At 43.9% G+C, this 15009-nt stretch overlaps 1 protein-coding gene across 5 annotated transcripts in view; it reads left to right on the forward strand.

Moving 5' to 3' along the window:
- The window catches only part of LOC149858184 (G protein-coupled receptor 83-like), a 40335-nt gene that overhangs the window by 16425 nt on the left and 8901 nt on the right, over nucleotides 1-15009 (forward strand). For 4 of the 5 annotated variants that reach the window (XM_090060540.1, XM_090060544.1, XM_090060542.1 and 1 more), the window contains one exon: nucleotides 816-10270. In XM_090060540.1, the coding sequence (XP_089916666.1) occupies nucleotides 816-1410 (595 nt within the window). In that variant the 3' untranslated portion in view covers nucleotides 1411-10270. Of the gene's footprint in view, nucleotides 1-815; nucleotides 10271-15009 lie in introns of those variants that run through there. The other variant, XM_090060541.1, reaches the window with a different exon arrangement.

Below are 15009 nucleotides of genomic sequence, written 5' to 3' on the forward strand. Positions count from 1 at the left end.
GCCTGTAATATAGAGTTACTATCTACTCCTAGCCCATTTTAGCCAACATTGGAATAATAATAAATACTGTTAGTATGTGTCAACAAGACTTTGGCAAGAGGTTTTCTGAGGAACCCCTTATCTTCCCAGCAAAATAAAAAGCATTACTACCAAGATGTTTTATCAGCATAGAGTCCTGAACCTTAAGGGGAGCAATCATATCCAGCACTTTGCCCTCCACATTCAATTCTACTCCTTCTCTCATTTGGAGCACTTACTTTAGTGAAGTAGTTTTCAGCTCCTTGTTGCTTAGGTAGCCAGCAATAGTTGAGGGAGGCTGGGAGACATTACAGATCATTCTCACCCACCACATACCACCCCCACCATCCTTCTGCATTAGATTTTGAGGGAGTGAGGTTTTGCTCCTGCTGTATGTAGATGGCAGGGGACAAGTGATGGACACAGTTTCTATAGTGCTTCAGCATGCCCGAGTGGGGCTTCATTCTACTACTCTTCTCAACGTCCCCCATGACTCTCAGGAACTCTTCTGTTTTTACATTGATTTACTTAAGGCAACCTTTCATATCCTACTTGTTTATAAAAACAGGCCATAAGGGGCTCTTTTTTCCCCTTTTGATAGGTGTAGGATCCATCTCAGGTAAGCAAGTATAACAAAATTGAGGTTGATGGAAGCTCTGGTACTAGCCTTACACACACAACCCTGTGATGCTGTGAGTACAGCAGTGCCTGTATATATGCACATCCCAAGGTGGTTTGGGAAATGTAGGAGTTTTTCACAGCCATGTACTATGAAAATGCTTTTTTTGTTTTCAAAGGGAAGCTACCATCAGGAGCTTGTGTCTCCCTGATTTTCCTGAGCCTGCAGAGCTGGTTTGGAAATACCTGGACCTTGCTACCTTCCTTCTGCTCTACCTCCTGCCTCTGCTTATCATCACCATCACCTACACACGCCTAGCCAAGAAGTTATGGCTGCGCAATGCCATTGGGGACATCACCACACAGCAGTACATCACCCACCACAAGAACAAAAAGAAGAGCATCAAAATGTTGATGCTGGTGGTGGTAGTCTTTGCTGTCTGCTGGTTCCCTCTCAACTGCTATGTTGTGCTTATCTCCAGCCTAGGCATCAAGACCAAAAACTCACTCTATTTTACTCTGCATTGGTTTGCCATGAGCAGCACCTGCTACAACCCCTTCATTTACTGCTGGCTGAATGAGAGCTTCCGTTCAGAGCTCAAGTCCTTACTCTGTATGAGCCAGAAAATGCCACGGACACAGGACAATGTACTGCCAGCCGTGATCTTGCCCTATCGGGAGGCCTGGCTAGAGCAAGCCAGGTACAAGCAGGGACCATCCTCACAGAGCATTCGCTCCACCATAAATGTGCAGACAGTCAACACAGATTTGTGAGCTGGAGTGTAAGGTGAGTTGGCTGGATTTGGTAGCAAAGTTCATTTTCTGTAATGCATTGTCAAAGTCATCAGGGTGCTCTGTAGGATTTGGTCTGGAATAGCATTTTTACATGGCCTTTCAGTGCCACCAAAAATGCATTTGCTGGGCACAGGGAACTGAATTTACCATTCTAGCTTTTATTTATTTATTTCTATCACATTAGTGCCCAAAGAACCCATTTTGCAAGGCAGAAATACATCTTCCTGGCTCAATCTCTAAATAAAACATTATGAAAATGTAGGGAGTCACACGGGGTACAGACTGGTTCGGTGTCCTTGTTCCTAGAACAGTGCAGTGCTGGAATTGGGAACAGAATCCAGGTCTCCTGGTTCTTATTCCTAGTCCTGTCTGGGTTATGATCCTATAACTAACCTTGAATATTCATACAGTATCATAGATATTGGTGGCAACAATACTGTAAAATAAAAAGGGATATTTAATGTATTTTGTAAATCAAAATAAATGAGTGTCAGGCTAGGTGACCCCTGAGGTCTCTTTCAACCCTAGGGGGTGTGTAAATGAAACAAGGGGCACGTGTGCATGACATTTTAAAGTGGGTTAAATGCTTTTGTACCACTTTAATGGTGTTGGTGTTTGCATGTGTTGGGAGCATATTGTGCATTAATTCCAGCCACTGTAGCACAATCAGGATTATAAATAGGATTTATAATAACAACATTAATTCAACAATAGAATTCACACTGGCAGTAAACTAATGGCCCTTTTTGATATGAAACTCAATGCCTTTATGTCCTCTATTTTTCTCTTCAAGAGAAAAATAGAGGACATAAAGGTGTCCAGTTTTATATCAATAGAGGACAGAGGACAACCAGACTGTCCTCTATTATGCCACCCTATGGTACTCATTAACTGACAATTATTTCATGCAGTAGAGTTACGGATTGTTATCTACCAGCTTATTTTAAGCAACTGCGCTTACAGGAGCTTGGTAACATGAAGGATTTTTACTTACCAAAAAAAAAAAAAAGGTGATGGATTATTCTGGCTATGCTTAAGAAATTCCATTTGACTTATGTTCCATACAGAGAGGAAAACAAAAGGCAATAAACTATACAGAGTTGGCGAGAGGGAGAGAGCATGACAGGGATATAAAAATGAAAATAAGAGGCACTGTACTGAGTCAGACCAATGATCCATCTAGCTTGAGATCCTGTCTCTGACAGTGGCAGAAGTGGACACTATAGAGGAAGAGCATTGAACTGGGTATCTCTACAGTGGTCTATTCCCTAAGTCAATGCTTGCACTGGCATCCACTGTTATGAATTTAAAGATGCCAGAGGAAAAACCTCCAACAAAAAAAAATTAAGAACAAAAGGAGACAAAAAGAACAAAAACATTTTTGTCATTCTTATGCTTAAAAGGCATGTCTACATGTGCATTAATGCACCTTTGCTACTGCACATTAAGTTTAGTACCTCTTATATGAGATACTACATGGTTCTTCTGTGATGCTTACTGTGCAGTAGTCTAATTTGTATTGCACATTAGCAGTTTTTCCTGTAACATGCTAATGTGCATTAAAATAGGCTACCACACATTATGGCATCTCATGTAAACATGCCTGTAAAAGGAAGGGAGGGGGGTGAGAGAAAAGCCCTGGGAAATTTGAACAGGGAATTTGAACTCCCCAGGAGTGGAGGGAAGCCCAACCGAAACAGGGAGTGCATTGCCCTGTTTCCACAGCATGTGGTCCATGCAGATGGGTGGAGAGATCATGCCAAGAGGTATTTCTGGCCCTAGAGAGGGGCAGTCAGTGGAGGACCTTGGCAGGTGGATGTGGAAGACACCAGAGGGGAGGAAAGGCAGGACAAGAGCCTGGCTCTATTTGCCTGGGCCAATTATTGGATGCAGCTTCAAGGTGCCCACCTCAGTTGTTGTGACCCAAAAGCCAGGGAACTGTCTGTTTGTTTTATTTTCTGTTTGGATTCATGGATATGCCCCTAAAGGACCTTTTGCGGCTTTTGATTTGCTCAGGGAGCCTGTGAGGCTTTGACCTATAACATGGCTGATGGACTGATTATTTAATGATATCCTGAAGGGAGCAATATAGATCCTATAATTAACCTTGAATATTCATACAGTATCGTAGATATTGGTGGCAACAATACTGTAAAATTAAAGGGATATTTAATGTATTTTGTAAATCAAAATAAATGGGTGTCAGACTAGGTGACCCCTGAGGTCTCTTCCGACCCTAGGCCAGGGGTGTAGATGAAAGGAAGGAGTATGATCCAGTAAATAGACAGGGAACCTGACCAGAAAGTGAGACACCCAGGTTCTAATCCCAGTTTGGTCACTGAGGTGTTTCATGGCCTTGGACAAGTCACACCCTCTCTGATCCTCAATTCCAGCACTTGCAAGAGAAGAATTATTGACCTATTCATCCACCTCGTGGATAAATATTTTTTAGTTTTACAAAGTGAGAAGTGCAGCATGTTACATCCCTAACAAAATTACATATGGAGTCCCTCCTGAAAGTACGTTGGAGCATTCTATATTGAAACTGATTATTAATCGCATTCTAGTATCCTCTGCAAGATGCCCAAAATGTTTTAAATAGCCCCAGTTAATGGCAACCAAATAGCTGCTTTGAGATGAATCACTTATATTATAATTAAAGAAATATTTTTGGAAAAATCTAGTTGATCTAATAAAAGATATCACCTCTACCTCAAGTTCTGATCACTTATCATTTGCATTTTCACTGCAACTCTGTCATCAACAATCTATAGTGAATGACATGTCAGGCCCTTGCTACACGTTACATATATCACTTGATTAACTGGTTAATCACACAATAAATGTAGACTACCCATTCTTGCAAAGGCCAGACTGCAAAGGAATTTTCACATGATAAAAATGACTATCCATCTATAAAAAGAACCAACCTGTTATAAAGTTAGTGCTTGAAAATGTGTAACAACTCTATATCTGGTTTCTAGCCAGCCTGAATTTAAAGGTGTATCGGGGCTCTCAGAGAAGACTTATTCATCCTGAGACACTGAAAAGCTGTGTCCTCCTATATTTCTGCATCTCTCCCAAACTAAAAAAATATGAACTAGCTTGCAATTAAGAGTATTGTGGGATTTGTTCTGAGAGAGTTAAGAACAATATTTTCTTCTCCTTTGGTTGCTGAAACAAACTGTTAGAAGAGATAAAAATGCAAAGCAGACTTGATTATAAAGAACTGCAAATGGGATTCTTCTAATTACTGAACTGACCTGGATTTGGAATAGGAAATGTGACCTAGAGCAACCTGATCCTAAAACTGGGAAGGTAACAACCTGCAATAAATGGCCTGTGAATTTCTAGCAACGTTAGAGCAAGTACACCGAGTGGTAAATGTGCACTGAATAAGTGTGTGCATGAGAAATATATGTAAAGGTAATTCTTTTTGGAGAGATGGGCCTCTATCTTCTGACCAGGAAAGATTAGCAGACACAGTTAAACATGCTTCTAGGACACAGGAGCAAAGATGGGTATGTAGAGTATTTGCATAGATTTCATAAACATTAGGGGCTGGAAGGGACTTCAAGAGATCACCAGGTCCAGCCCCCCTGCCACAGGTGGGAATTCAGCTGGGATCAAGTGACCCCAGCAAGAAATAAATCCAGCTGTTTTTTGAAGGAATCCAGAGTAGGTGCTTGCATCACCTCTGAGGGGAGTTTGTTCTAGACCCTGGACACACGTACCATAAAGCAATTTCTTCTAACATCCAGTCTAAATCGGCCTTCCTGGAGTTTATGACCATTAGACCTTGTTATCCCTTGGGGAACTGTGGTGAACAGATGTTCTGCCAGATCCTGATGTACCCATCTTATGAAGTTGTAGGCTGCCACCAAGTCCCCCCTGAGCCTTCTCTTTTCCAGACTGAAGAGTCCCAGGTCCCTCAGCCTCTCCTTGTATGGCCTGCCCTCCAGGCCTTGGATCATACAAGGGGCTCTCCTCTCGACTCTCTCAAGCTTCTCCACATCCCTCCTGAAGTGGGGGGCCCAATACTGGATGCAGTACTCCAGCTGCAGTCTCACCAGGGCCAAGTAAAGCAGGAGGATTACTTCCCTGGTTTTGCTTGAGATGCATTGGTGGATGCATGCCAGAGTTTGATTAGCTTTGCCCACCACTGCATCATATTGGTGGTTCATTCATCTTGTGGTCAATCAAGACTCCCAAGTCCCTTTCAGTCATGGTGCTAGCAAGCGTAGTACTGCCGAGCCTGTAAGCATGCTGAGTGTTCTTTCTACCATGGAGCAGCACCTTGCACTTCTCTATATTAAAAGCCATCCGGTTTTGGTCGGCCCACCTTGAGAGTGCATCCAAGCTGGCCTGTATCCCCAGCCTATCCTGCAGTGTGATGGCCCGCCACCATAATTTGGTATGGTCTGCAAATTTGGCCAGTTCACATCTGACTCCCAAATCTAGATTGTTGATGAAAATATTAAAGAGTACTGGCCCAAGTACTGAGCCCTGAGGGACTCCACTGGTATCACTGTGCCACATTGATTTGCTCCCTTTAACTAGTAGTCTTTGGGTCTGACCCCATAGCCAGTTGCCTAGCCATCAGACCATATGATGATCTAGGCCACAGTTCCCCAGCTTAACCATGAGGATATCATGGGGAACTAGGTCAAAGGCTTTCTTGAAGTCCAGATAAATGACATCCATATCATCTCCCTTGTCCACGGCATATGTTACGTGGTCATAGAAGGAGATGAGGTTGGTCAGACAAGACCTGCCAGTCACAAAGCCATGTTGGCTGGCATTCAGAAGCTTGCCTTCCATTAGTCTGGCATTAATGGATCCCTTGACAATTTTCTCCAGAATTTTTCCAGGGATGGATGTCAGACTGATTGGTCTATAGTTCCTCGGCTCATTTTTCCTCCTTTTCTTGTATATAGGGACCACGTTGGCTCTTTTCCAGTCATCTGGGACCTTGCCTGAGCACCACAATTTTTCAGATATCCCTGCCAAGGGGATGCAATGTCTTCCAGCTCTTTCAAGACCCTCTGGTGCATTCCGTCTGGGCCCGCAGACTTGTGAATGTCCAGTTTCTCAAGGTGTTCTCTCACCTGATCCACATCAATTTTGGGCCCATTACCCACTCCCAAATTTATTTGTGCCATTCCTGGCAGTGAGATCCTTGTGGCAGAGCGAAAAACAGATGCGAAAAAGTCATTTAGGAGATTCGCCCTTCCTTGGGCATCTGATATCAGTTGCCCCGTTGGATCTCTCAAAGGCCCAATACTGTCCTTGTTCTTTTTCCAACTTCCCACATATCTAAAGAAGGACTTTTTGTTGTCCTTGATCCTCATAGCAAGCCATGTTTGTTTTGTGCCTTGGGCTTGACTGCTGTCTGCAGGTGCGGGTGAGTGCAGAGCAATCCTCTTTGGTAATGCTTCCTGTTTTCCAGCTGGTGTAGGCTACTCTTTTGAGCTTGATGAGGTCTAAGAGTTCCTTATTCAGCCTTATTTTGGAGAGGATTCAGTATTTCTATCACAGATGAATTCACCAAACCTGGGGAATAGCGATCTTTTTAATGACTAACTATTTAACTTCTAACTCCAGAATAAAGTAATGTTCCTCACAAAATCACTTTCAGCAATGCCTTTTGTTTCAGTCCACTAGCTAGGAGTTTTTAAATGCCACATATCATTTGACAAAATTAATGATATAATGAGCAAAGTTGCTAATAGGGAAAGAAATACTGCAATGATAGATGGCTCACAAATGAAGACAGAAAATGCATGAGGCTTTTTTGTATAACTTAGCAGGGTAGCTGAAACAAAACTAAATTTCCACTTTTAGGGATTAGAGGACGAGATTGTCAGGAAGAAGATAGCTAGGATTTTACATATTGGGTGGAATATGTATTTAGAACTGAGATAAACCAAATTGGGTAAAATAAGAACCTCCTCTCAACATATTCAGAATTTGAGCCAAATCAGTATTTTTAAAGATGAGGGTAATTAGTACATACAGATAGTGAGTCCAGTTTTGCATATTATGGCACTTCTCAGTTTCAACCAGGGCCCAAAATAGAAGTGCTGAGATACCTCAAAAAAGTGTGTTCTTTCTGTTCTGTTGCACCATCCAAATCAGGATGGAAATATCCCCTCTCAGAGAAAATGCCAGCAAAACTTAGAACACCGAAGAAAGCCGGGTAGCGCAAAAAAGGCTCACAGAAGCACCAGGTCTTCTAAAAAAATAACCAAATTAAATTGAGCTTCTAAAGTTGGTGGGATCCATCCAGCATTATTGTCACTTTACATTAGTTTTACTGAGTCAAATTTCCCTATGAGTCTGGTAATGTTTTACCCTTGCCAGCCTGAAAGAAGTTGACATAGTTTTCTGAGATTCACCTTTCACTATGCAGAGTCTTTTTCCAATGGCTGAGCAAATGTCAGAATCTTCTGGTAGTAAGGCACTTCAACAAGGGCCCTGGAGCTATTTAAATCAACTAATAAGTGTTGAGTGCTATTACTACTTTAAACTCAATAATCTTTCAACTGTAATTCCTCTCTCTCCCTCTCAGTAATGTGGTCTGATGAATACGTTTAACAAAAACCCTTGCAAAATTATACTAGCAGAGAAATGCTTGGGTTTTGAATGGAATCTGCTAAATTTTAAATCCCAAATTAGAATGTCATTATTAAAAAGAAAAGGAGAGACAAGCAGACAGATGAGAAAGTTGAAATAGATTAGGCAGGAGTGATTATTTTCTTGATTTGTAGGTGAACTGTTCATAAAATGAGCCAACTCCCAGGCTGTTTTCAAAATCAATCAGATATCAGTATGCGCTAATCCAGGGGTTGGCAACGCCAGCACATGTGCCAGAGCATGGCACAAAAGGCCATTTTGCTTGGCACACCATTGCAAGCCCGGGCTCTGGGCAGCTGCTGCCAGCCACAGAGCCCAGGCTGCTGCCAGCAGGTGGCTGGGGGGGCTACAAGCACCCCACACTTCATGGCTGGCAGAAGCTACCCAGAACCTGGGCACACCAGCCAAAAACATTGCCAACCCCTGCACTAATCATTCTAGTTATCACAGTGCAAAGCCATGATGAAAACCAAACAGGCACATGTTTTTCAGAAATGTTAGTGTGGTGATTTGGGGGAGCTTTCTATAAACACTTTGTGAGTTCTGCTTGGCTTTAAATAACTGATGCATCATTGAATGCCTGCACATACGCAGACTCTGCTGCCATTTACTTTGAGGGCTGGTGTTACCGCTCTCCGTAGCCAGGGATGCCTAAGAAGGACCATTAAACCTGAAAGGCAGTACCTTGGAAGAGTTGCCTTGAGGAAAATCTGTTTTCTTCAGCTTATCTGCAGAAAGCTAAGATTTCAAGGGGTGGAGAATCCTCAGAAAAGGGTAAAACGTCACAAGTAGAGGTTTGACAAGTGCCCGCCCCTTTAACAGCCATGCATCCCAACACAGCTGGAGAGAGGGTACCTAATCTATATAAAAAGGTAAGTGGGGATGGAGGTCAGTAGCAGCAGCAAGTCTCTAGGCTGGGGAAAAGTGCCAGAAGCTTTACAAGGGTAAAACAGATGTCCTGGGTTTGATTGTACCAGGGTTTGACTCTCATCAAAACAGGCAGTTATTTACAGGCGTCTTATTAAATGGCAACTAAATGGAATTAGTCCCCTCCCCAACAACCACTGTCCTGGAAAAAGTGTTCTCAGTACTTCACAGGTATTTAAAGTGGGACAATGGGCTGCAGAATAAAGGCTTTGTCCAAGAGAAATCTAAAGTGTTTCTAGCCCAAGAAGGAGAGGAAGTAGAATCTCACTGAGAGCTGTCTTGTGTGGCTGAACAAAGAAGATAACAAGTGTAGCAGGCTTACCTTTTGGAGCTTGGGTTGAGTCCCAGGCTTGAGATTCTGCTGTTTTGATTGGTAGAGCCCATCCACCAATCAGGAGGCAGCAAGAGACATGAAGTCACGCCCCTTTCATGAGAGGAAGGGGCGAGGAGCTCCCCTGGACCTGATCGAAGACTTCAGGGGCAGAGCCCTGGAGAGTATAAAAGGAGCTGGTGCTCAGCATGAGGGATGGAGAAGAGGAAAGAGCGGGGCTTGGAAGAGCTGAAGAGAGCTGCTCAGCAGGGCAAAGCAGTAGCCCAGAAGAGCCCCTGAAGACTTCTGTCAGCAGGCGAGCTGTGGATGGCTTCAGCGGTTAGGCTCACAGTGCTCAGCATGGTGCATAGCATCCAGACCCTGCACAGAGGGTCTGGGAGCAGACCAAGCCCCAGTGCTGCACAAGGCTGCCCAGACCCCCAACTCCTAGCACAAGGCAAAGTGCCTGCTACACACAGTGGTGCATGCGGCCCTAAGCTGGGCCAGCGGCAGCAGACTCAGGCAGCAGGAAAGCCCAGTGGGGAACAGAGCTTAACCTGGAGAATGGGAGGCAGCCCTTCAGGACTGTGGAGTAGTACGTTACCCTGGAGAGAGGGTCCCCACAGGGGAGGGACACCACAGGGTTGTGAAGGGGCACCATGCGGGCCGCTCCTGGTTGATAGTGGGGGGTTAGGAGTCTTTGGGGTCCCCCTCTTTTCTTCCCCCCCCAACCTCCTTTCCTGTAGTGATACCTTAGGAGTGGGGCCTCTGCCCTGGAGGGCACCCAGGTAGTCTAAGAATTGATTGTTATATTTGTAGACTGTGCCTTATAGTTTATGTGAATAAGTTGAAGTAATAGTTTGTATACTTATAGAGTTATAAGGTTGCCTGATCAATATCCTTTGTTCTGGGTTCTTCTATTGTTCACTTGTATTTCTGAATAATAATTGGGTATGTGTATATATGGTATAGGGTTTATTGTTTTGTAAATTTCTACATATATATAATCTATGCCCTTACCCTTTAATGGTTTTGTTCTGATAATAAATTTGTATATAGTTAAGTGATTGATTGACTGGGCCTAATTCTATGGGGGATGGAGGCAGCCACTGGGCTGCTGTGTCCCTCTACAGCACACTGCCCTGCCAATAATTCTCTCAACTGGAGAGGGGAATACAAACCCGTGTACACCCAGGCTACACAAGAGAAGAGGAGAGCCCTGAAAAATATCCCTGGAAAGCAGCAGTATAAGAAAAATGGTGGTAGTGGGGAAGGAACTTTGCAGAATCCAGAACGGGATGAAAAAGCACAAGAGAGACCCAGGGAAGGTGTTTGATTGATATTCTGTTGTCCTAGTTATGAGTTGGTTTGAGGATGGAGTGTAAGAGTCAGTATGGAGTCCAGTGTTTGGGATCCTTAGTTTGTGGCTGCTATTTGCTGTGGGCTTTTAGGACTTGACATAGACTCTGAAGTTTTTACATTTGTGTTAATAAAGCCTACCCTTAGTATGGGTGGGGGTTATTGCCCTTTTGAGGTCTGTGAAGTTGTCAAAAGACCCTGGAAAAGGGAATCTGAGATTTGGGATTATTGCTACTCAAAGTCATGCCACAACAGAGGAGCTATAAGGTTCTGGTACCAAAGATGGTGGTTTGAGCTTGAGCAGGAATTATTGACAGCACATTGGCCTAGCATGTAGATCCAAATCTGGCAGCCTCACAAGTCTCCAACAGAGGCTTGACCAGGACTGAAAGACAGTCAGCAAAAGGACCTGCCACATGGCATAACAGTAGTTAAAACTAGGGGTATGCAAAACGGGCCCTATTCGATTCAGATTCAGCCTGAATTGGGGACAGTGATTAGATTCGCTGATTCAGATCACTGTCCCAATTTGATTTGGCCAAATCCAAATCTAAAGATTTGATGCTGATTTGGAGAATCAGTGATTCAGAGATAGACACAGCTTTAAATTTTTTTCTACATACCTCCAGGTACGAGGCACGGCTCATGAAGGCTGCAGGGGAGGATGGAGTGTCCCACAGGAGACAGGGGAGGCCCTGCACATGCTCGGCTGTGAACCTGGAAGTGGACTGGAAGTACTTCCAGTGCACTTCTGGGACCGCTGAGGAGTGTGCTGTGGGGCCCTCCATGTCCCCCAGCTCAGCAATCGGCCACAAGGAGACGCCGGGTGCCTCCCCAGACCAGGAGGCACCGGTTGCTGAGCTGGGGGTGGGGCATGGGGGACCCCCCCCAGTGCGCTCTCCAGCAAAGCCGGAAGTGCACCGGAAGTGCTTCTGGTCCACTTCTGGGTCTGCGGCCAAGTATGCTGGGGAGCCCCCCATGCTCCTGCAGGACACTCCATTTACCCCAGCATCTCAGCATTCATGAGCTGCCTGGTACCTAGAGGTATGTAAAAAAAACATTTAAAGCTGTGTCTGTGTCCAAATCACCAAATCTTTCTGAATCTCTCCAAATAGATTCAGAGAGATTAAAGGGTCCTCTGATTTAATTCAAATTTGGACATTCAGCCAGTGAATCAGGCCAAATCTCCGCCAGATCAAATCAGGGACCAAAACTTCACACAGCCCTAGTTAAAACACCTCTCGTTCATCTTAAGTGGGTTCTAACAAGACATCCTTGGAAAACAAGGCATAAGCTTACGGTATCCCAGAAGATAATAAGACTTGTACAGAGCCACTAAAAATAAATAAAGGAATATTAATGTATCATCTAATGCAGAAGTAGTGTTAAGTGAACGGTAAAAATGAGTAATTAATTAGTTAGACACACAGTTCAGTTTGCTGTGATTCATGAGCTCGTCTCATTTGTTAGTCACAAATTTTTGGATGATTGAGGTACTTGTAAAATATAACCTGTACATTTTGTAGATTACAACAAAATGATCATCCATCTGAAAATTCATACTGGATAAACACATTCATTATTTATCACTTTTTATTATCCTGCATCAAAAAAAACTTTTCAGCCCTCCAATCACAGCACAGGAATAAAATCATGATGCTTAGAATTGTAACCCGGGCAGTACTCCAAAACATACCCCCTCTCCAACTGAAGGAATCAGAACAGATGCACAAGCGCTGTGGGTGGTGTAGGGACCCTCCTTCCCCAATAGAGCAGAGCCAGATCACCAATGGGGACTTAACCATATACCTTTTAATGAGAGAAACAGTGGTGGGAACATAACATATATAAACCAGGGGGTATTGGGGACACTACAATACCCCAAAGGGACAGGATTCAATAAAGGTTAGGCATTCATATCCATAGACATAGTCATCCAGTTAACCAAAGACAGGTTTGCCAAAGTATAAAGCACAAACAATGCAATGAACAATACTGGCTGACAAAATATAAAATGCACAAAATACAAAATGCCAAATAACAAGAGATATAGGGTGTAGGTACCTGGATGGGGGAAGAGGGAAAACACAATGATTCCCTCCACTCCAACAAGAATTTCTCCCTCTGTCACTTCACTGACCTCTACTTGACCAAGCTGGGACTTGAACTAAGTTCCCCCATGTGGCTGGTCTCCCATGAGCCCCTGCCTTAAGTGAAACTGTCCTGCCTCTTACTGGAAAAACCAGAATCAGTGCTGGGAACCTCTCAGGTCACTGCACATCTTCTTGCTGGAGCTGCGGAACCTCTCCTGCCGGCTGCAGCTTCTCACTGGGGATGCTGGAGCCCAGCGGGAGACTCTCCTGCCAGCCACACACTGCGCTGCTGAGAGTTCAACTGCTGCCTGTAGGTCCTGCTCCTTCAGGCTCTTCTGGGGCAACTTCTCCTGCCCCGCTGGCCCAGCTCTTGCCAGCTCTTTGAAACTCCTTGCTCGTTGTCCCTCACCAGTCTCTCTGAGTCAGCTGCGCTGCCCCTTTTATCTCCCTCCAGGTGACCCAAGGGGCCAATCAGGGGACATGGAGGGCAAGTCTCTGGGGCCTGATTGGTGAGGAAAGGGAATCCCAAGCCCTCCAATCATTTTTTACCCTTTCAAAATCCCTGGGCCAAATCACTACCAGCTAGCCCTTCACAGAATGTAAACTATTCTTGATAGAAATACTGCACAAACAACCAATGGGAACTAGGTACCTAATTTCCATGTGAAACTTTGAAGACTCTCGCTGTACCAACGAGGGGGATCTGTCCATGTGCCACTTGTAAATTCTGATTAGTTGCATGAAATTGCTGTTCCCTTGAATGCATTAATATGAGTGAGTCAGTCAAGGATTGGCAGAGTTCCTTCATCCATCACCTACCATGTTGGGAAGAAGCTTCAAGGGAAAAAAGTTACCTTTAACAGCTGTATATTGGTTGAAAAAAGGATACGATAAAGATGATGCCCAAGCTGACAAACCAGTATGACCATGTGTACTTGCAGGGAAGAAGAATGAAGTTACACATTACACTTACACCATACTCAATGTGTGGCATGTTAAGTGGTGTAAAAGTTAGAACAGCTGTGGGCAGTCACAAGTTGAGGGTTAATACCATTTCTTGCCTGCATAGCTCTAACTTGCCACTAGAGGGCTGACAAACAGTGGGACACCTAGGAGCTGGAACACCTGGGCTCTATCCTTGCTCTGGGATGCAGTGCATTCTGGGATGCTGAAGGACTGAAAATTGCTTTTACCTCCATGGAGCAGACTGAAGTTACCCTAACACAAACTAGGTACCACAGGCCAGCTAAACCTTGCCTGAAGTGGTATAACTTTGAGATGTGCAGAGGGCACTTAGCACAAGTTAACAAACGTTAATGTATGGGTGCTTGCATCTTAAGTGCCTTTAGTGTGGTCTAAGTGTAACATGTAACTTCACCCATAGAAATGGAAAGTGGAAAATCCCCAGAGTAAATAACAAAAGAGCAGTGTTGGCAAAGCTGGGGGTTTAAAAAAGACTGGAGCGGGGTATGGCTTCAGGTAAAAATAGAAGACCAAAAAGAACATGCTGCTGTAGAAGGGTCCTTCTTGATTATGGGGCCAGTTAAGAAAGCAGGGAGCTGGCTACAGGAGAGAGAGAGACTAAGGGACTTAAAGGAGAAGGAGTCCTGGACCTGGAGGACTCTGACCAATGAGAGTTGTAACCCACATGATCACCATTTCATTTTACAACTTGTTATTCCTCAACCCCCAATCATACCACAACATAAAACATTCATAGCCACAATGCAAATAGTAATCTTTCATGTGAAATACTTACTTTTTATATCTCACCAGCTATGGTCCTTAAAAGAATTCACTGGCACATTCTGCAAGCTATCAGTTATGAGCCCAATATATTGGCAATTTCAGGCTCCAATCATTAGTCAAATCTGCCCTAAAATTTGTCTACTTCAGCAACATCTACATTTCAGTGTTCTGGCATCCTTGCCATTGGGAGAAAAAAAAACCCACTGTTGGAATATAAGTTATTATTCTGAAATGTCAGCTGTTGTGTATTGGAAGGTATCTGAATTCTTGTGTGGTCATTTTCTTATTTCTTATTATGGTAACATGCCTAGTTTTTAAGTATCTTCAGACAGAAGTGTTTGTGTCCTTGGCTAGCTCACTGAATCAGGTCCTTAAACACCCCTGTACCAAAAAAACTCAGTAGGTCTTTTGTGTTAAGATTCCCCAACTCGGTCAGTATTTATGTGCTACCACAATATAAAAGCTTCATAATAACAATAACCATCTCTCTTTTGGTAGTCATCT

The sequence above is a fragment of the Crocodylus siamensis genome, chromosome 8, assembly GCF_052110815.1.
Source record: "Crocodylus siamensis isolate JL-2025a chromosome 8, ASM5211081v1, whole genome shotgun sequence".
Taxonomy (NCBI): Eukaryota; Metazoa; Chordata; order Crocodylia; family Crocodylidae; genus Crocodylus; species Crocodylus siamensis.